This window comes from Theropithecus gelada, chromosome 2 (assembly GCF_003255815.1).
Source record: "Theropithecus gelada isolate Dixy chromosome 2, Tgel_1.0, whole genome shotgun sequence".
Lineage (NCBI taxonomy): Eukaryota > Metazoa > Chordata > Mammalia > Primates > Cercopithecidae > Theropithecus > Theropithecus gelada.
Genome location: NC_037669.1, coordinates 115,462,609 through 115,485,267, shown reverse-complemented (window position 1 = coordinate 115,485,267; position 22,659 = coordinate 115,462,609). Strand labels below are relative to the sequence as shown.

Here is a 22,659-nt window from a genome sequence, read left to right as displayed (position 1 = left end):
GGAGTCTCGCTCTGTCGCCCAGGCTGGAGTGCAGTGGCGCGATCTCGGCTCACTGCAAGCTCCGCCTCCCGGGTTTATGCCATTCTCCTGCCTCAGCCTCCCGAGTAGCTGGGACTACAGGCGCCCGCCACCATGCCCGGCTAATTTTTTGTATTTTTTTTTTCATTATATTTAACTACAGCAACCAGATAATGTATGCACTGTTATGATCTCCATTTTCCAATAAGCAACTGAGTCTTAAGGATCTTTAATAACTTGCCCACGGTCATTTAGTTAGTAAGAAGCAGAGTAGATATTTGAACACAATTTGTCTCCAGAACCACACTTTTGATCCCAACATTAGCATTCCCCCTTCTCATATGATATGGGATATCCCATTTATTTACGACTCTACACCTGTGGACTGTAAGAGGGAACTCTTATGGTTAAATCAAAATGTAATACTCCATAATTGTTTTGTTAAAGTAATGGGAATAATTTTTTTGTAAAAATTTGTTCCTTGGAATACCAGTATTGTATTTTATAAGAAATATATTCTCAGTATGAGACAACATGCCCATTTTATGTAAATGACTTTTTGAAACAAACGAAGATATTTGGAGAAGAAATACTGACCTTGCTTTTATGTTGATAGGTTGTGTTTATTATTGTAACTTATCTGACAGCATTTTTACCTAATAAATCAATGTGTTCAATTTATAGTTTACATGAAAATAATAAAAAATTTGACACACTTCGTGGAAATCAGTCATTGATACTGTGTTAGCATTTACAACAAAGCTGAAAATTCTGCTGTATTTTCTGCTGAATTTTCAGCAATGCTGTAAAAGCCTCTGTGTCTTTCAGATGAAACACTCCTTCAGTAAAGGATGGCTTCCTGACAGTTATTTATCTTTGAAAGGCTATAAACCTTTGGATTAATTGCATGTTTTGTACAAATGTCAGTTACTGATTTCGTTTTGATAGATCTATTCATGGCTTGTCTGAGCTTTAGGTGAATTAAGGTATTGCTTATCATCAGTCTTCTTTGACCCCTGAAAAATAAAAAATCAGATGTCATCAGAAAACCATTTTTTTCTTATGGAGTCTTGTACAGACAAGAAACATATTATTGTGCTGTTAGAACAATGAAGGTAGTAAAGATACTATGAATGAAATTTGAGCTAATTTTATTCATTCCTACTAAACTGGGTAACTTTAATTGTGTCAATATTATAACAAAATGTAATTAATAAGGATGTGATTTCATGTTCACATATTCCTTGTTAATTAAAGCCCTAACCATTAGGATCTGCAATTCAGTAGTACAGACATTCTTGTACACTAGTTCGGATCCTTATACGTAAATGCTTGATGTTGTGGCGTTTACTTTATAATAAAAAAAAATGCAAGGTATTTTTGTCTATTAATGGGGTTTACTAATCCACTACATGTTTATGGTACTTTAAACTATATGGACTAACTTTTATGAGCTCATTTAGTGGTTCTCAGCCACCACAGAACTCTTTTTTTACCAAATGAAGTTACTTGATATCTACACGTAGTAAAATCACCATTACAGCTTCTGAAATCAATCACTATTAAGGGGTGATATGAGAGTTTCTAGTTAACTCAATCTTCCTGAACCTCAGTTTTCTCATCTTTAATGTTTTGATACTACTGTTTTACAGAGTTGATGTGAACATTTAGAAGTCATGATTATTATTACTGCTAATTCACTAAAAATCAGAGAAATATCACCAGCAAAACCTTACTTTTCTTCCAGGTCACTATTGTGTCTTTTTTCTTTAACAAGATCCCTGCACTTGAATCATACCCTTGTCTCCTCCCACAGCGGCACTTTTCCATACATGTCTTGCTCTTCTATGTCCAGGAACTGAAGACCTGACCAAGGATTAAAAACCTGTGTTGGAGCTGTGCTGCTTGTTCTCTGATTACCTAATAATTGACTGCTTACCTGGATTTTTCTCATTGTGCAGTGTTACGTGTCTCATCAGCAGACTTTGCACACTTTTCAAGCCACTCCTATGGCTTCCTTAATGTCTCTTTGAGTATCCTGACCTCAGAAATTCTGCAAATAATGCTTCCTAACCACTGGTCAGAAAGTCATTTTAAGATTACCCACACTCCTGGAGGGGGTGTGGTTGTCTCTACGTACCTAATTAATGAATTCAGTTCTTAAATTTTTGCCACACAGGTCAGTCAGCACTCATTCCAATGAAAAATTTAAAACGGTCTATCAATTCAAGGCCTGCTTTTTAAAATATAAGTGAAATAATTCTTCTGGATAGTGCAGAATGTAAGACTAAATGGATGGGTCTAGTCAGACAGAAAGGCTAGGTTCTAATAAACATATTTCTGAAGAAAAATGTAGGACTAGGTGGAATTACCTCTGAATAGAATGATTTATTTTCTATTAATTTCTATGATATGATGACATGTCAGTAGATCCTTAATGGATGAATAATTTTAGTGCCAATTTGTAATCATCCTTTCCAAAGATAACTTAAATGCATTTTCTAGCATGCCAATAATCTGTCACAAATGCACTGCCTGGATTCTTATTTGATTTGTAAATTTATTTTTTGATTTTAGAATGACAAGAAATAATATAAATGCAGAGATAAGAAAAAAGATGACGAATTTTGAATATTACATACCATGATTCCCCCTTCCCCTTGTCTCATCTTTTCAAATATATCAGTGTTATTAATATTAAAACAAAATTAAATTTTGCTGTGGCCATCTCTTTACGGACTAATTTTTGGTTCTGTTCATTTTTAGGAAATCAGTTCAATTACCTCAGACTTAATGAGGCTTTAAGAGAGTATTCAAATACTCTTCATTTAAAGATAGATGCAGATAGATGCAACAAATTTATGGAAAAGTAAATTGTTCTTTCCAAGACTACTTTTCTAAGGTCAGAGATGGCATAACTAAAAAGTCTACTCAGGCAGAACAAGTAGATAATATAAATAAATGAATGGTAAGTAGATTATTGGGGATGGAGATCTTTAGTGAAGTACAGAGCTCTTGCCCTGTCTAAAAGAGATGTTCTCCCATTCCAGCAGACTGTTGACAAGCAATTTTTTTTTTTTTTTTTTTTTTTGAGAAGGTGTCTCGCCCTATTGTCCAGGCTGGAACGCAATGGTGCGATCTTGGCTCTCTGCAACCTCCACTTCCCGGGTCCAAACAATTCTCCTGCCTCAGCCTCCTGAGTACCTGGGATTACAGGCACCTGCCACCATGCCTAGCTAATTTTTGTATTTTTAGTAGAGACAGTGTTTCACCATGTTGACCAGGCTGGTCTCAAACTCCTGACCTCGTGATCTCCCCACCTCAGCCTCCCAAAGTGCTGGGATTACAGGCGTGAGCCACTGCACTGAGATAAGAATATTTACGTGTTGGTAAAACACAGGATATGGGAACACCCAATGTAATTTGAAGGAAACAAATTTTCACCCTCTGGAATGTATCTAAAACATTGATTCACAAGTGCTTTAGGTGTTTTGCATACTCTTGTTTTCAGATCATGACTGGCAACATAATTGAATTAATGAAAAAAAATCAGAAAAATTTTACTCCCTTCATTTGTTTTTGGTTATGTATGCGATGAGTATACCCCAGCTAGGCACATATGCCCAAAACTTACACAGGGAGATATAAGTACATATAAGAATCAGGACATTTCAGTTCTTGAGAGAAACATGGAGGAAAGCTTGCCCAGCAACACCATGTGTTCATTTCCAGTTTGCAGTCCTCGCAGAAGCTTTGGTTTTCCAAAAATATCAGGCAAAAGAAGCAACTCCGCTTTGTACCACTTCCTTGCTTAGTAATCAAATGTTTTTATTGTGTTCATTTCACATGTACCAAAAATTAGTTCAAGCATGCCCAAACAGCATGATTTAGTTTGTAAATAGATGCATATATTTTGAAAAACTCTAAAAATAGCCTGCCGGGCGTCCATGAGAAGTAATGCTAAAGGTGGCAACTACGAGAAGTTGCTTGGTTGGTACTTATTTCTCAAGTTAGCTTAACAGTGTTCAATATAATTACGTAACAATATTATCACTGTGAAAAGAGCAATGACTGACTCTAAGAAATATCAAAGCTCTAGTTTTAACCACATACCAACTCATGCATTATGTGGTCTTTAGCTAACCATTGAACCAAACATTGAAAATAAGCTTGCAACCATATTTCCAAGACGCAAAACAAGGATTTGGAGTAACAGGCTCTAAAGAGTTAAATCATTTTCCTTGGAAATTGGCTTGAGTTTTTGTCTTCATTGGGGTTTGTATTTGTTAGGAACATCCAGATGCATTGACTGATGAGAGAAATTAAATCAGTTTGTACATATAGAAGCCATAGAAATAGCAGTGACTATCAAATAAAGGGCAGTGGGACATGAATAGATAGTGTCTGTGCTAATTTAGCTGTCATTAATGTATAGCCTGACCACATTTCTAGAAAGTATTATGGTGAATTTCAGTGGTGGTTTTTTGTTTGTTTGTTTGTTTTTGGCTAAATTTTGAGGCTAAAATGAAGCACACTGGATGAGTGGTGTGGCTTGATAAAATTAAGGTAATTGGCTTATTATTTATAAACCAATACATCTAAGAAACCCAATAATCTTATTAAGGTTTTAGTTAGTTTATATATTATGTAAATTCCAAAGAGTAGATAATTAGTCAAGGGATACTTATTAAAAACCCATGGGCTATATACAAAAGAAATATGCACAATGCATATCAGAGAGTCTAAAATGCTTTACAACATTTTAAATTTATTCTAACTGGCATGTCTGTCACATTATGAGAAATCTTAACATCCACTAATCAAAGGTAGTCATTGAGAGTCATGATAAGGCAATCGGAGTTGTCTTACAGGTGATATTGTTCCAAGGGAGGTTTATTTGTTTTTGCTTTTGTTTAAAACTCTTTTTTAATCCAAATATAATATATATGCAGCAAAGCATACAAACCTTAAGTGAATTTTTTTTTACCTATCTTTCAACAAGTGTATTTGATATATTAATGCTATCATCAATAGTATTTTTTTATTTTAATTTTCTAATTGTCTGTTACTTTTAATGCTCTTTTCCAAACTTAGGGAAATAATCTTTCTTTTTTAAAGTGGTAAGCCAGAATGTTTGATTTTTGAATGTTAAATCAACCTTGCATTACTAAAACAAATACTACTAGGTCATAATGCACTTGTCTTTTTATATAAATACAATTTATAAATATTTTTTTCTGTTACAAGTATATTTGTAAAGGATATCTGATGATAATTTTTCTTATAATATTTTTGATATGTTTTGATGTCAAAATTTTGTTGGCCTCATAAAAAGTTTTGGACAATTCCGTTTTATTGATTCTTACATGTGTCTATTATAACTGATTTCTTTTTAAAATATGTAAAAAAATTAATCTAGAGGACAACTGGGTTTGGAAGGATTTTTTTTTTTCTGGGAAGGATATATTTATATTATTAACTATATTTTTAAGTAGATGTTGAATATTTAGATTTTCTTTTCTTTTGTGACAGTTTTGGTAGCTTGGATTTTTAAGGACATTTTTCTGCTTTACAAAATTTTTCAATGTATTACCATAATTCCTGCCAAAATATATTCTTATCTGTTTAATATCTGTAAGATCTATTATGATGCCTCACCTTTTTCATCTTAAGATGGATAATTTGTGCCTTCTCCCTCCTTCTTTATCTTTTCATGAATAGCATTATTGGAGCTGATCAAATATATAGCCAGTATTTCCCTTTGTTGAGTTTTTCTTCTGTACACTTGTCTTCATTTTTATTCATTTTTGCTATTATTTTTATTTGCTTCTTAAAATTTTCATTTGAGTTTTTATATCATTGCCTTTTTCTAATTTATTTAAATTGAATCCAGATCATTGATCTTTTTCTTTCATTAAAAAAAAATATATATTTACTTATGCAATACATTTCTCTAAGCACTGCTTTGGCTGATTCCCACAAGTACTGTTATATATGTTTCCATTTTGTTAATTTCAAGATATTTTAGCCTGGGCATGGTGGCTCAAGTCTGTAATCTCAGCACTTTGGGAAGCTGAGGTGGGCAGATTACCTGAGGTCAAGAGTTCAAGACCAGCCTGGCCAACATGGTAAAACTCCATCTCTACAAAAATACAGAAAAAATTAGCCAGCCATAATGGCAGGTGCCTGTAATCTCAGCTACTTGGGAGGCTAAGGTGGGAGAATCAGTTGAACTCAGGAGGTGGAGGTTGCAGTGTGCTGAGATTGTGCCAATGCACTCTGGCCTGGGTGACAGAGCAAGACCTCATTTCAAAAAAAAAAAGATTTTTTTTATTATTCTATTTTAATTTCACCATTGACTTCCTGGTTATTTAGAAGGCACTATTCAATTTCCAAGAAGCTAAGAAGTTCTACTCTTTTGTTATTTATTTCTAATTTAATTCCATTGAGTTTATGGCATATATACTGTGTGGTTTTGGTTTCTTTAAGTGTATCGAGACTTGCTTTATGGCCTAGCATATAGGCAATTTTTGTAAACATTTCATGTGCACTTATAAAGTTATTGGATATACTTTTCTGTATATGTCAAATTGGTCAACTCATCTATTTTCTTGTTTTACTTTTTCTGCTTATTCTATTCTTTACAGAGGGGTTTGGTAAAATTTCTAACTTTGATTGCTGATTGGCATTTTTGTACCTTCTATTTTGCTTTATAAGTTGTGAAACCTGTCTTACTTAACCAGATATCATGACAATATATCTGTTTCTATTTAATAACTCAACCACTGCAACTATACAATGGCTTCCAATAGTAGATAGTCACTGGTTGGTTATTTATGTATTTATTTATTTATTTATTTATTTTTGGAGAGTAGATATTCAGTGGTTATTTATTTATTTATATTTTTGGAGACGGAGTCTCACTCTGTCGCCCAGGCTGGAGTGCAGTGGCTCAATATAGGCTCACTGCCATTTTCCTCCTGGCTTCAAGCAATTCTCCTGTGTCAGTCTCCCAAGTACTTGGGACTACCGGCGCCCACCACCATGCCTGGCTAATTTTTGTGTGTGTGTATTTTAGTAGATATGGGGTTTCACCATGTTGCCCAGGCTGGTCTCGAACTCCTGAGCTCAGGCAATCCACCTGCCTCGGCCTCCCAAAGTGTCAGTGGTTATTTTTTGTGAAAAAATATAGCTGAATATGAACGTGAGAATAAGTATCCCATGGCAAAGTCCAGAAAAATGTAGTTGGCACAGTGTAGGTAAGAGTTGACCATTGCCAAAGAAGTTAAGATGGTTTTGCCAGATTCTCCCATATAGAAAATTTTATATTTCCTTAGACATAGTAGATATCCAATAGGCACTTGTTGCAATGGTGAGAGTTCTAATATATTTGTTTCTTTCTAAATCTGGGAATATATTAGCTATCTAGTTGTGCTTTCATGAACTAGATTAGCATCACTTATCCATATTAAGTAGTATGAATCTAGGCACTCACATTCACGCAATGACACCTTATGATCTAGACTAAAAAAAGGTCCAATATCTCTACTATTACTGGAAAACTTGAAATTCTCTGAGATGTTTCCTACTTATCTGCTTTTCAGACTTGATGCTGACAACTTACTCTGCCAACCTTCATTAATTGGCATGTCCATAAGCAGAACAGGAAAACGCATATCATTCAGTGTGTTCTTGGAAACCTCCCATTATTTTCTACAAGAAACATGAACTGGAGCAGTAGTTCTCAATGTTTTGGCCTCAGAACTCCTTTACATTCTTACACACTTTTGAGATCTTCAAACTGCTTATGTTTTTGAAAGTTATATATGTCCATGTTTAATTTATATGGGATTAAAACTGATACATTTTAAAAAGATATTAATTTATTAAAAAATAAAAATCCCATTACATGTTAAGAATACAGCATTTTATGAAAAAACTGTTTTTCAAAGAAAAAACATTTAGAGAGAAAAGTGGCATTGTTTTATATTTTTCAAATCTCTTTAATGTCTGGCTTAATAAAACACTGCTGGATTCTCATATCTGTTTCTGCATTCAACCTGTTGTGGTATTTTTCCTCCAGCTTTATTGAAATATGATTGACAAAATTGAATATATTAAGGGTATGCAACATAATGATTTCATATATGTAGACCTTATATAATTACCACAATCAATTTAATTAAGACATCCATCACTACTCATAGTGTGTGTGTGTGTGTGTGTGTGTGTGTGTGTGTGTGTGTGTGTGTGTATGTGGTAAGGACACTGTTCTCTTACCAAATTGCAAGTAAATAATACATTATTATTAACCATAGTCACAACTCTGTACATTATATTCCTGGTATTTATTCATCTTCTTACTGAAAGTTTTTACCTTTTCATCATACCTCTCCATTTCTTCCACCACCATATACCTCTACCTCCTGGCAACCACCATGCTACATTCTGATTCTATTAGTTTGATTTTTCTTTTTTTTCTTTTTTTCTTTTTTTTGATTTCACATAATTGAGATGATGCAGTACTTGTCTTTCTGTTTGTGGCTAATTAGATATTAGTATAGTATCCTCCAGGTTCATCCATATTGTTATGAATGGCAAGATTCCTGTATTTTGATGGCTGAATGAGAGTTCGTTTTATAGATACCACATATTCTTTATCCATTCATTTACTGATGGGCACTTGGGTTGTTTTCATATCTTGACTATCATGAAAAACTATGCAATGAAGATAGGCATGTGAATATTTCTTTGAGATAAAGATATAATTTTCTTTGGATATATACCCACAAGAAAATATGTAAAAATTTGAATCCAGTGTCTAGCATTGTACATTAAAATATCATGAACTGTTTTGGATTTAAAAAGATGTCAAATAGGAGCTTTATAATTCCAACCATAAAATGAAGCTAAGTTCATATATATTTTCTGATGCAGGTTTTACAGTATTCTCAGTACTTGGGACAAATCATTTAGGAAAGAAGGAGAAGAAGGGAAGTTACATTTGTAAGTGTCTGGAGGTACTAGAGACTATGCTAAGGACTTCACATACGTTCTAAAAAACTCTAAATGCTGGAAGAAACTCTATAAAATGTTACTGTTCAACATATTACCATGTTGAAACTGAGGGTGGACAATTACAATGTTGAACCGGAGGGTTGTTAAGTTTTGAAGGGAAGGTGAAGGTTAAAGAAAGAGAGTTGGTCGCTCTACAGCAACACAGGTTTATGGCAAGCACAACCTACGGAGGTGGGGACCAGGTAAATGTCAGAGCCCACTGCATCCTACAGGCTGGGATAATTATAGGTCTGGGTGGGAGTAATCTGGGCGGTTTGGCTTGCTGCCTGGAGGATATTGATAAGATTTTCTTATGATCACGCAGTTTGGCCCTTTTCCCAGTGGACTGTGATAGGATGTTCCTTGGATGTCTGCCCAGCAGGATATGATAAGGAAGTCAGGTGGCTGAGCAGGATGTGCCTCACACCCCTAAACCCTGTGGAAGGTTTCACTCTGACCAGGGCCTGCAAAATGGCTGAGGACTTACAAAATAGCGCAACTTGGACTAACAAGGGTCAGATGTATTAATATGTATAAGATCATCTAGCTTGTATGCTTAAACCAGAGGTTAAGCTCTCCTTTGCTGAATCCAAAAATCTAAAATCATTTTACTCTCCATCCTCTTCTTCCCAAAACTCCCATCTCCACCCACTCACTACCCACTGCCAAACTTTTGCTGAAAGTCCGCTCTCCTGGTATCATGGATAATTCATTAGGTTCCGTAGACTAGGTCCTGGCCCATTAAGAATAATATATGTTAGAAATATACCATTGTCAATGCTGTTCATTTCTGGTCTGACAAGAAACCTCTTTTTTCTTTCTTCATGTATACAATAGAGATGAAGCATGTAAATGATAGCTTATTCAAATACCAAAATGTGTAGCATGCTTCAAAACACACTTTTTATCTCTATTGTTTTAGAATTTATATTTTTCATTTTTGTTTTCATACTATCATTACTTCCAAAGGCCAGCCATCTCTACAGATTTATTTCAATGTATTTCATAAGTTTGGATGGGTTAACAGTTGTCTCATGATTTTTGTAACTTGCCATGTAAGACAAGTTGATTTAATTAAGATGATTTCACTGCTTTGGTGCTGAAATGAGTCTGCCCAGGAAGGAAGGTAGCGTGGGTTAACAACTGAAAAATAACATATAAGTTCTTACAAGTTTTAAATTTTGTTCTGACGTAATCATTATAATTCATTGTTCTGGCATAATCTTCACCTGCTTGCATTGTCACAGAGAGATGACATCTAAAAATTATGTTTAAAATATATCTTCCCCATTATATAAAATTACCATTACTATTTTAGTCAACCTTGCCAGGCTACTCAAGATTTCGTTTGCTGTATTAGAAAATGAACTAAAATAAGTGTATAACATCTTAAAATTATATTTTCAATATAGTCTTAAAGGTATATTTACTTAGTAAAAAATATTTCCTGAACATTGGTTGTGGTTACTATTTACTAAGTGTTAGACTTCTGTAGTTGAATTTTTAGGATGTGTTAAAAAGGGTAAGACTACTACTTGTCTTTTTAAAAGCTGAATTTTTAAGATTTCTGAAAGAGATTAATAATTTTGTGTTAATGACAAGAAAAAGGAATCATTATTAGTGTTTAAGTAGTTTAATTCTCAGTAAATATGCCTATTTTGATGTGTGATAAAGGATAGTCATTTCTATTACAATCTTATCAAAATGGAAAAACTTTCTCCCAATTATTTATTCAGTAATCTATTCACTTACTTGAAAAAAAAATAGAAATAATGACTCTTTTTTATCAAAAGTCTCTGTGTATTGACCACCCAAGTTTATGTCATTGCACTAGAGAACCAAGCAGATGAAATTGAAGACTTGTATTGTCTTACTGATTGGATTAATTTGTCCATTCTGTGAGTCTGCTTTCAGATACCCTATTGTGTTCTTCTCTCTTGAAATCCAAATATACACTCACTGTTAACCAGAGATGAAATTTTCTCCTGCACAAATGTGTACAAGAGTGAAACATGTAGAGTTATAATACTGAATTTTTTTTTGTGGCACAGATAACAATAGATGTGTTGACTGTTATATTTCTGTGTGCTCTGGCTTTTAAATCAAGCTTATCATACTTATCTTACTGTCATGTGGAACATAAATTGATATAAATATCCAATCAATTAAAGTATTTGTTGAGTATCAGCTTTTTGCCTGGGACTTAAGCAGAAGGCACTGAGCCCATCAGCGTGCCTTCTATTACTTGTAGAGCAGACAGATATGTACCATGTTTTCCTTGATCAGAAGAGGAGAGGCTATTACGTTCTCTGGCAGATAAGCCATTTCTGAACTGATTTTTAAATAGAATGTATAAAAAATCAGTTTTCTTCTTCTTTGTTCAGATGGTTCCCAAACTGTGAAATTCAGTCTATTGTAATTTTGACATTGCTACATTAATTTCCCTGAGCATCATTTTGTCATGAGCATAAAGATTTATTTCCACCTACCTCTTACTATGTAACTATTATTTTACCCATATATGGTGCTTTCTAACACTCATCATTTTTATTGCTTTTGGGAAGCATCTCAGATTGGGAAACTAGCTGTTTTTTTCTAAATAGTAGCACAGTAGAGTGGAAATCTGAGATTCAGTGTAGAATAGTGGGAAACTGACTTATTTAATCTAGGATGTTTAACATCTTGATTGCATTATCTAGCCTTCAATTTCCTTATCTGTAAAGTGGCAACCGTAGTAGTTATATCAAGAGTTTTTTTGTGATGATTAAGCATATTAGTAGACATTTAATATACAATTTGTAGTTAGTATGTTATTTTAGAAGGTAAGAAGTAGTTGAGCAAGAAACCATGGCTTCATTGGCATGCCATTAGTAGCTGTGTTGCAAGGGAAGGTTATGGGATGCTGCCTTTCCCTCTCAACCATTTAATTCCTTGCTGCTATGTTTGTTACAGTTTGTCATGTGTTTTAATATTTCCAAAGCAAAATTATGAGATTAAAAGGTAATTTCATCCTGTATAGTCTTTAAATTCATCACACACATATAGTACATGATTCACGGAATTTTACTACATTGGATACCAGTTCAAATAACAACCTAATGAAATGTTTGCCTTTTTAATACTATATTAGAAATATCACCCGATATAGTATGAGTATCTGCATATGTTATTGTAAATACACATAAGAAAATGTTAGTGGGCATTAATAAATGTGCTGATTTTTTCCATGTGTACTGCTAGTTAATCTTTCTTTAGATGTTTTCTTTCCTCATTCATTTACAGTACACTCTTGGCATTCAACCTGGTGTCAGGAATACTACATGCATGGCTTCCTCCAATTCTGACATCACTGTTGCTCTGTGACTCATACAGTAGCAGGTGTTGAACATTGATATAAACAGAATTTTGTCTACGAAAGCCAAAATTCTCCCATTTCTAATCTCCATTGACCAATGGAACATTAATGCCAAAGTTACTTCCAAATTCAAGTCTCAGGCATGACAGTTCATTATGCTGCCTGCCAAAACTACTGGCCCATGGAAACCCTTATTTTAAAAATTAAAGCACAGTAAAACTCTCTGTCAAATAAATACCTTGTGATTTTAGATTATACACTTCTATTTTTGCAGCTTTCTCTGAAATTAGTAAACTTAGATTATATTGCAGTTAATTCTTTAATAGGATTTCTCATTTAATACAGAAAACTACTTAATTATAGCAGAGTGATTCACCATAAATCCTGAAACATTTATTGTGGGGAAAAAAGGTATAATAAACTGTTGACATTCTCAATAAAATCTATTTATTTTAACATTCTAAATGATTTCATATTGTTAATAAATATAATCCTTTGACTCAAACATTTGCATCCATAAGACTATGTTGATGAAGGCTGATTTAAAACAATTTAAAGATTACATAATTGTAGAACTATGAACTCATATGATCTCTTGAAATCATTTTCTTAAACAAGAGAAGCATATACAATAAACTTGATAAATTTAAAATAAAATTTTAAAAGACATCAGAACTTAAAAGTAATCTTAGGAAGACTACAATTTAAGAGTTATTTTTTTAACTTATGATTAAGTATTTGAAATGTTGCCACTGTTTAGAAATAAATCATATTTTCTAGACACCAGTATTTCTACAATCATGTGTGTCCAAAAACTTTGCTATCATCTTTTAGTATGCATTTTTGTAGTGATATACTTGTATTTTTTAGGTTTCTATAAAGATAAGCTCATATTCCCTTGAATCCAGTCAACAACTAGAGTGTAGGAGAGTTGAATAATCTAATCTCTATTTAGTGAGATAATGTGCCAAATGGTATCACCTCAATCAATTTTGAACAAGTATCTATTCTATTATGAAAGTCTGTGGAAGAAACAGCTTAGGTCATAATTCTTAACTACTTTTCCGCCTTGGATATTGTGGGAGTAGCAATCAATACCTACAAAGAAATCATGTCTTAGGTGTTAGGTGCTCAAGTTAGTGCATTTCCGTTTTGAGTAATTTTTAATAGATATTCTGAAAAATGCATATATGCTGAATACATTATTACATAATACTTTGAAGGACTACTATCCTGAGGTGACAGAATCATAAGAGAAATTCCCAAGGGAAAAAAAAAAAAACAAACTCAAGAAAGAGTGCTGTGGCAGATGATGAAACCAGAAACCTAGAAATTAGAAAATTAATGTAAGGTAGCACAGAGTCCAATGAAAGAGCTGTGATTCAAAGAATACGTTTTTAAAAATTCTTATATTAAAATCATTAAATCAGCAGTTCATAGTTCTTCCATAATAGGAATATCAAGTGCAGACAATTTTTAGTTTAAGAAAAGTTTCTCTTTTAAAAATTCTAATAATATCCAACCTCTCCTAGAGAGCAGATCAAGAAGGAACACTTGCTGTCTCATTTGGTGTGATTTGTATATTACAAGTCAAAATCAGAAGTGATAGCTGAAAGGAACATTACATACCAAATTTACTTTTAAAAATGGATGTGAAAATAATAAATAAAATATTTGTAAAATGCTTCACATGACAGCTAAAATTATAATTCATTCTATTAGTCCAGCCTATTTTAGGAATGCAAGTTTAATATTTTAAAAATCTAATGTAATCCACCAAATTAAAGAAATAAAACATACAATTGTCTTAATAAATGTATCGGAATTTCTGACAAAATTGAATATCCATTCATAAAACATCTATTAACAACATGAGAATGGAAGGAATATCTTTAACCCGATATACACATTACAACATGGATGCCTACTATCACACATTATTAACACTTCTTTAAATATTTTCTGGAGGTCATAGCCTGTGCAGTAAAACAAAACAAAACAAAAAGTTAAATCTCTAAATAATTAGAAGGGATATAATAAAATCTTAATTATTTTGCATGTGATATAATTTTTTTAAATAGAAAAAAGGAAGAAAATTATTATAATTAAAAAGAGAGTTTAGCAGGATTACTTTATAGGACAACTGAATAGTATTCCTCTACACCAGCAATGGGAAATATTTTAATTTTAAAACATACTTTTATGTTAACATTGACCAGACACTTAACCATTATCTTAATTTGTTCAGGCTGCTATAACAAAATGCCTTAGATTAGATAACTATTTAACAACAGATATTTACTTCTTATAATTCTGGAGGCTGGGAAGTTCAAGATCAAAGTGCCTATGGTATCTGGTAAGGGCCTGCTCCCTCACACATGGTGCTTTTTAGCTGTGTCTTCACATGATGGAAAGACAATATAATATAATCACCTCCCAAAGACCCCAATCTCAATACTATCACCTTGGGGGTTAGGATTTCAATATATGAATGAACATTCAGACTATAGCAATAATATTAAGGATTTATTTTTATATTATTATAAGGATGTCATTTCTTCCCAAAGTGATTTTTAGTCTCAATGTGATTTCAGTCACAACGTTGGCATGGAAATTAGTGAGCTCATTCCAATATTCATATGGAAGAGAAAAGAAAAATAATTTAAGATTTTCTGATGAACTAGTAGTGTGACTTGCCCATTCTGGATATTAAGACCTATAATAAAGTTGTAATAATGAAAACAGCACATTATTATGGAGATGGAAGAAAAAGACAAATTGAATTGATTTGGGAACGCAGACACACCCAAACACGTATGATAACTCATATCCGACAGAGTTGTCATTGCACATTAATGGGGCATATTTGACAAGGGGTACTAGGACTCATGTTGGAAAAAGTGAAACTGGATTCCTGCCTCCTGCCACATACCTGCACACATATACACACATGTTCTCCAAGTAAACACTGAAATGTGAAAAACAACTTCTTAAAACTTTTAGGAAAAAAAAAATGAGAATAACTTTATGACCACAGCATTGAGAATTTCTTAAGCACATCAGAAAATGTGAAAACAATTATATTAAAAGCTCTATGCATTAAAATTATAAACTTTGGTTTATCATAAGACAATACATTGCAAATAAAAAGAGAAGACAAAAACTAGGATAAAATGTGTGCCATACATATGACCTAAAAAAGATTATTCAGAACATACAAAAACTTCTATAAATATAGGCAAAAATAAGAGCAGTTATTATATATAAAAGGAAATGTGAATAGCTAAATAATACATGAAAAGATCCTCACTGGTAATCATGAAGAAGCACATTAAAACCACAATGGGATATAATCTTACCTTCATTGGGGAGCGGAAATTGGATACAGGAGCAGAGGGTGGTAAAGGAAGCCTTGGAAAACTATTTAGTATATCCTGCATTCCAGCAGTTGTACTTCTGAGTTAAACACATAATGAAATATTACTTTATACTCACTACACTGACAAAAGTATAATATAAAATAAAATTTAAAAGTAAAATAAAATAATGGACAATACCTAGTACTGCTGAGGAATGGAGGAAGTAGAGCTGTCATGAAAAGATGACAAGAGTATAATTAAAATAATTCTTTTAAAAGCATTTTGACATTTTGGAATGAAGTTACACAGGTGCATACCTTATGGACCAATAATCCCTTGCCTAAAGAAACTTTTGCATATGTCTATCAGGAAACATGAAAAAGAATATCCAGTGTAGCATCGTTTACAATAGTGAAAAACTGAAAACAACTTTAAAATATTTATCTTAGGAAAATTGATTAAAAACCTGGAGGAATCTCAGACGCCCAATATTGAGTAAAAACCGCAAGTATGAAAGCCATATACAATATGCCAATTTTGTAAAAGTGAAAACACCTATAATTAAAGAAATTGTTAAAGAGATACACATATATGTATATAAACCTATTTTAAAAAGACAATGAGAAACAACAAAATCAGATTGATGCTTACCCTGGGGATCGAGGCAAGTGATTGAATAGAGAAAAACTATTCTTGGGGCTTTGATAATATTAGCGATCTTCTACTTCATAACCTGGGTGGTTCCTTTCACTACTCTTTATAATTGTATATGCTCTATATTCCTTATATGTTTACATTATTTCATATTATTAAAAATGATATTATAAAGTACATATCCCATAAATTAAAAGTGAAGTAAAGACTGTATACATTTTTTCACTCATTAATTTTGGCTTAGTACTGAAAAATATTTAGAAATCCTCCACAATTGGGACAAATTACTAATTCTTCAGTTGAGCCCCAAAAGAAGTATTTCATTTGCCTTTGGTGGCCTTATAGTATAACACACAATGTTTTCAGTTGCTTGCACCATAAAGCAACTGAGACCAACAAAAGGAATGGCAGATTAAACATCTCGCGCATTCCCTGGTGAATTTATGTTCATCAATTAACTGTGTAGAGGAGCAAACAAAATATAAAGCAGTCTTCACATTCTTTTTTTTCTCTTTGTCTGTCAATGTTAACGATATATTGCTATGTTTGTATAAATAAAATATGTATTTTGAAACCTCATTTTATATGGATTTTAACAGAACATTATTGATGCACCTTTGTAAATGACTTTCCTGTCAAATCGTGTTGTTTTAACTCAGTTTGCCTGCCCCATCCCAAAAATACAGAGAGAATGCAATAGCAATGGAGAAAGAGGGTAGGAAAAGGTAGAGAACAGATAAAGTAACAACAACAAAACAAAACAAAGTGGAAGGCAGATCCCTCTTACTGGTAATGAAAAATAATATAATTCTTCTCACCAGCTCTTCCATAAAATTTAGGTGGCACTGTTGACTGATCCAAGTAGATATTAAAAAAAAAAAAAGAAAAGAAAAGAAAAGAAGAGGGAAGAAAGCATGAATAGGAGTAGCTTCACAAAGATAGGAGATAACTGAGAAACTGTTTTTATTGCATCTTCCTGTGTAGGCCAGCTTCTAAGCTGTGGTCTCAGACTTACCTTTTATCTCTTGTAATGCTTTCTTACCACTATTGTGCCGGCTTCTTATTTCTTTTCTAGGCATGTACTGTTGCAGGTGTGTCCAACCTTTTGGCTTTCATGGGCCACATTGGAAGAACACTAATTGTGTTGGGTCACACAATAAAATACATTAACACTAACAATAACTGATAAGCTAAAAAAAATAAATAAATAAAAAATAAAAAATCTTTTTAAAAAGTCTCATAATGTTTTAAGAAAGCTTACAAATTTGTGTTGGGCCACTTTCAGCCCTGTCCTGGGGCCACATGCAGCCCATGGGCCATAGGTTGAACAATACAGTTTAGGAATTGTTAAATAAACAGGGTCCTGGAGGAAATAAGCAAGAAAAATAATGTGATGGGCAAAAATAACAATAATATCAAAATAAACACTTAGATAATAGCTTGGATAGCAATAAGATTCTTTTAAGAAGGTACATTTTTGCCCCAAAAGGAAATTATTCCTTTTTGGTCCCTTTTTATTAATATTTCAGCCACGAAACTGAAAAAAAAATTATCTGGATTAAATTATTTTTATTAAGTTCTCATGTCTGATTCTGTTCTAGGTACTATACACAAATTTTTAACAGATTTTTTTCTGGTTTCTAGTATGTCATAAGCAAAAATAGTGTCACTGGATTATGGGATAGGTATAGGAATAAATATACGAAGTACAGAAAGTACAACACAAACAATTTCATATTGGTTTGGCAATCTGTGTTTTGTTTTGATTTTATTGAAAACCGTGCTCATAGCATCATGTAATTCGGCATAAAATTTGTATCTAAAGAGCTCTCTCTGTATTATTTTAAATAGCAATAACTATATGTCAATCATATCATTTTACATGAAATCACCTTAACTATAACAAAGAAATGCCTCAACTGGAATGACACCTAGATTTTGGAATTGACTTTTAAGTGGATTACGTTGATGTTGATAGAAGGATCAGAACTAATAGAAGATCTAGTAGGCATTAATATCACTCTTCTCTGCAATGCCATAGAGCTGTGTTAGTGGGGTTTTTTTGTTTGTTTGTTTGTTTGTTTGTTTGTTTTTCTTTGGAAAGAGTCTCACTCTGTTGACAAAGCAGGAGTGCAATGGTTCCATCCTAGCTCACTGCAGCCTCCAACTCCCAGGCTCCAGTGATTATTCCACCTCAGCCTCCCAAGTAGGTGGGACCACAGATGCATACCAAGACAACCAGCTAATTTATTTTTTAATGTTTTGTAGACAGAGAGTGTTGCTATGTTGCCCTGGCTAGTCCTGTGCTTAAGCGATCCTCCCTCCTTAGCATCCTAAAGTGCTGGGATCACAGGCATGAGCTACCACAATGGCCATTAGTTCTTAATTTAAGAAATTGATTCATTCTGCTTTGATTTGTGTTTATGTTTCATGTGGTAGGGTCCTGTCTCATTTATCTTTCAGTATCCCACAACATGTATTAATATTGTTCGTATATTGAGCAGTCATATCCCAAAAGAATAAAGAATTATCCTTTTAAAAAAAGTTTTCTTTAAAAATTTATTTCAGAAATTTGGTACAACTGTATAAAAGTGAAGATGACATGGAAATTTCAAAGAAGATTAAGACTCAGTGGACCTCTTTGGGCCTAGAAGATGTACAGTTTGTAAATTACTCTGTGCTGCTTAATCTGCCAGACCCTTCTCCCAGCACTGTGACTCTGAGCAGCAGTGGTCAATGCTTTCATCCTAATGGCCAGCCTTGCAGTGAAGAAGCCAGAAAAGATAGCAGCCAAGACCTGCTCTATTCATATGCAGCCTATTCTGCCAAAGGAATTCTCAAGGTAATATGACCATTTGTCTCTGTTATATACAGTGAGATGGAATTAGAAAACAACAGCTTTCATCTAAATTGAACTAACTGGCAAGATGTAACATACAAAAGTAACCATTAAATCTTCTCAATGTGGAGGTGCCAGGAAAGAGAAGGACGATGTGGCCTTCCCGACCCTTTTCTTGTCATATTTTTAAAGTGAAGACATGTTAGAAAAATTTAATTCAAAGGTGTCGAATGTGTGACTGAGTCATTCACATTTTGCTCTGTCGATACAGTGCAAGTCTATTTCATTCTATGGCTTTGAAGAGGCAAAATTTAATACATTGATATAGAGAAAGGGAAAGAAATAGAGAGGGTTGTGTTTTGAGATTCTGTACACACAAAAGAAATTAAGTGGAAAATTGATATGATTATTAACACATTTAAGATTTGAAACACAACGCCCCTGCTTTCATGATGAAAAACACATGCGATAAGAAGCCAGGTGTGCATTATTTCTTCACCTTTTCTGGGTCAGCAGATTTATGATGCAGTTTTTTTTTTTTTTTTTTTTTTTTGCATAGTGGTTAAGTGCAAGGCTTGTAGAGCCACATGGACTAGTTTTAAATCTCAGCTCTCCAATTAACCACCGTTACTTAACTGTGGGGAGGAAACTGGGGCTGATTTCCTCATCTCTGTATTGGAGTCAATAACAATTCCAACTCATAAGGTTGTTGTGAGAAAATATTAATATATGTAAATCTAGGAGGACAGAGCATAGCCTATAGTAAGAACAATATACAAGTTAGATACAACGTGTAATTTGGTCAACAGTTTCTTTTATATGGGCAAGTTTTCTAACTCTATGTAAAAGTATAATTTGAAAAAATACACTTAGGTTTTTTTTTTTTAATCAAAATGTATATTGCCTCATTTAATACCAATGAAATAATGTTATTTTTCTGACTGTTGTTTATAGCACAAATGTTTCAGAATCTAACTAATTTTTTTTTTTTTTTTTTTTTTTTTTTTTTGAGACGGAGTCTCGCTCAGTCGCCCAGGCTGGAGTGCAGTGGCCGGATCTCAGCTCACTGCAAGCTCCGCCTCCCGGGTTTGCGCCATTCTCCTGCCTCAGCCCCCCGAGTAGATGGGACTACAGGCGCCCGCCACCTCTGCCGGCTAGTTTTTTGTATTTTTTAGTAGAGACGGAGTTTCACCGTGTTAGCCAAGATGGTCTCGATCTCCTGACCTCGTGATCCACCCGTCTCGGCCTCCCAAAGTGCTGGGATTACAGGCTTGAGCCACCGTGCCCGGCCAGAATCTAACTTATTATTAAATTTGATTAATATATGGGATGTTTAAATCATTTTAAATTACTTTGCATAAATACTTGAAATAATAACAGTAAATGCTCGTTCCTAATAGATTTTGGGGGAGTGGGAGGGAGAGGCAGATTTTCTGGCAGTCCAGCATCATTTCTATTCTGTGTATATCATACTTTGACTTTTAGCCAAAGAGCTGCATATAACTATTACCACCTTGAAAAGTCTTACCATTAATTAAATTTTAATATAATAGTAAATGTCTGCAGTATTTCTACTATAGGACTCGTGTAATTTGATTTGATTAATATTATGCTCTTTCTGGTTGGTAATAATGGTAACACACCTATATATTAATAAAAATAGAGGAAGGCAACTGTCACTCTTTCCTTGATTCAGAAGCTTTGGGCTTAAGCCAAGACTCTAAAAGTTACCCTGGTATTTTCTCTAAAACTCCTAACTCTGCCCAAACCATAGGCATTTTCAACCTCTTCTTTATCCCAGTTTGCTCAGGTCATGCCTTCCCCTAAACAAAAGCATGTCTAAAACACAGAACATTCACAAAAACACCAGGAACTTGAGTGGGTCCTTGGAATCGTCCCCATCTCCTTGCTTTTCAATTTCCGCTGGTGAACATTGATTATTCCTTGAAGAAGGAGATATGCAAAACTCATGAAAAGACAACTTGCATCCTTATTTCCTTAGCATGGCTCTCTGTAATAACCCGCTGGGCCCAGTGGATTGAAGGTAGAATAACATTAAATAAATTCCTTAGATATGGGTTCACCACAAAAACCCTCCCTCAACGCTCCTGCGGTTTCGTATTATTATGCAGTTTCCACCCAGACCAAGGAAAGAGATATCCTATCACTGTGCAGCTTCCCAGAGCCCCTTATGGGAGCATGTATATGTTGGTCTTACTGTATAATGGGGAGATTCACTGGATCTGGAAAATTAAATTTCTATGACTCCTTTATACTCGGGACTTACTGCATAATAAGGGAGAGATGGGAGAGGAACCCTTCAATAACAATTTGTTTACCTTGGTTTAAAAGGGATATTGGCTGGGCGCGGTGGTTTACGACTGTAATCCCAGCACTTTGGGGAGGCCGTAATCCCAGCAGTTTCGGAGGCCGAGGCGGGTGGATCACCTAAGATTAGGAGTTTGAGAAGATCCTGACCAACATGGTGAAACCCCGTCTGTACTTAAAAAAATACAAAAAATTAGCCGGCCCGGTGGCGGGCCCCTGTAATCCCAGCTACTCCTGAGGCTGAGGCAGGAGAATCGCTTGAGCACGGGAGGCGGAGGTTGCAGTGAGCCGAGATCGCGCCATTGCACTGCAACCTGAGCAACAACAGCGAAAATCCTTCTCAAAAAAAAAAAAAAAAAAAAGAGGGGGCAGGGAGGGTGGATATTAACAGATATTGTATACTTCTAATTTCTGATTCATACTCACCACCAGCAAACGCTCATAATAATGGAGGTGGTGGTGGAGGGAAGAGAGTCAGGGAGACGATCACTTGGAAGAATCTGTTTGGCCCTAGAGTTCCAATATTGAGCAAATCCACTTTCCTATGATAGTTGTGCAGATATTGGACACAGAGTATTAGACGTAATTATATGTTTGCTTTTTATGTTTTATAAAAGACTAGGCTGAATCGCAAAAATGTTAATCACCCCCTTCATTCTAACCGATGATACTGTAGGATGGATATGTAAATATTCTTCTCCCGTTATTTTCTTTATTCTTTCACACTTCTGCAATTAGATAGCCTCACCTTCAAGTGTCCTGCGTTCAAGTAGTGTGTAAGAGTAATACATTTTTGGCTATTTAGTGTCCATTGTTAGACTCCTTCACACAACTGAATGTCATCTCATTTTTTTTTTTTTTTAATTTGCCAGTTTATTTTTTTTTCTTTTTTTTTTTAAATTTATTTATTATTATTATACTTTAAGTTGTAGGGTACATGTGCATAACGTGCAGGTTTGTTACATATGTATACTTGTGCCATGTTGGTCTACTGCACCCATCAACTCGTCATTTACATCAGGTATAACTCCCAATGCAATCCCTCCCCC

At 34.1% G+C, this 22,659-nt stretch overlaps 1 protein-coding gene across 1 annotated transcript in view; it reads left to right on the top strand.

The window, feature by feature from the left end:
* NAALADL2 (N-acetylated alpha-linked acidic dipeptidase like 2) overlaps positions 1-22,659 on the top strand; it is a 971,471-nt gene that overhangs the window by 368,189 nt on the left and 580,623 nt on the right. The window contains exon 3 of the mRNA XM_025377768.1: positions 19,012-19,285. Coding sequence (XP_025233553.1) covers positions 19,012-19,285 — 274 coding nt within the window. The remainder of the gene's footprint in view (positions 1-19,011; positions 19,286-22,659) is intronic.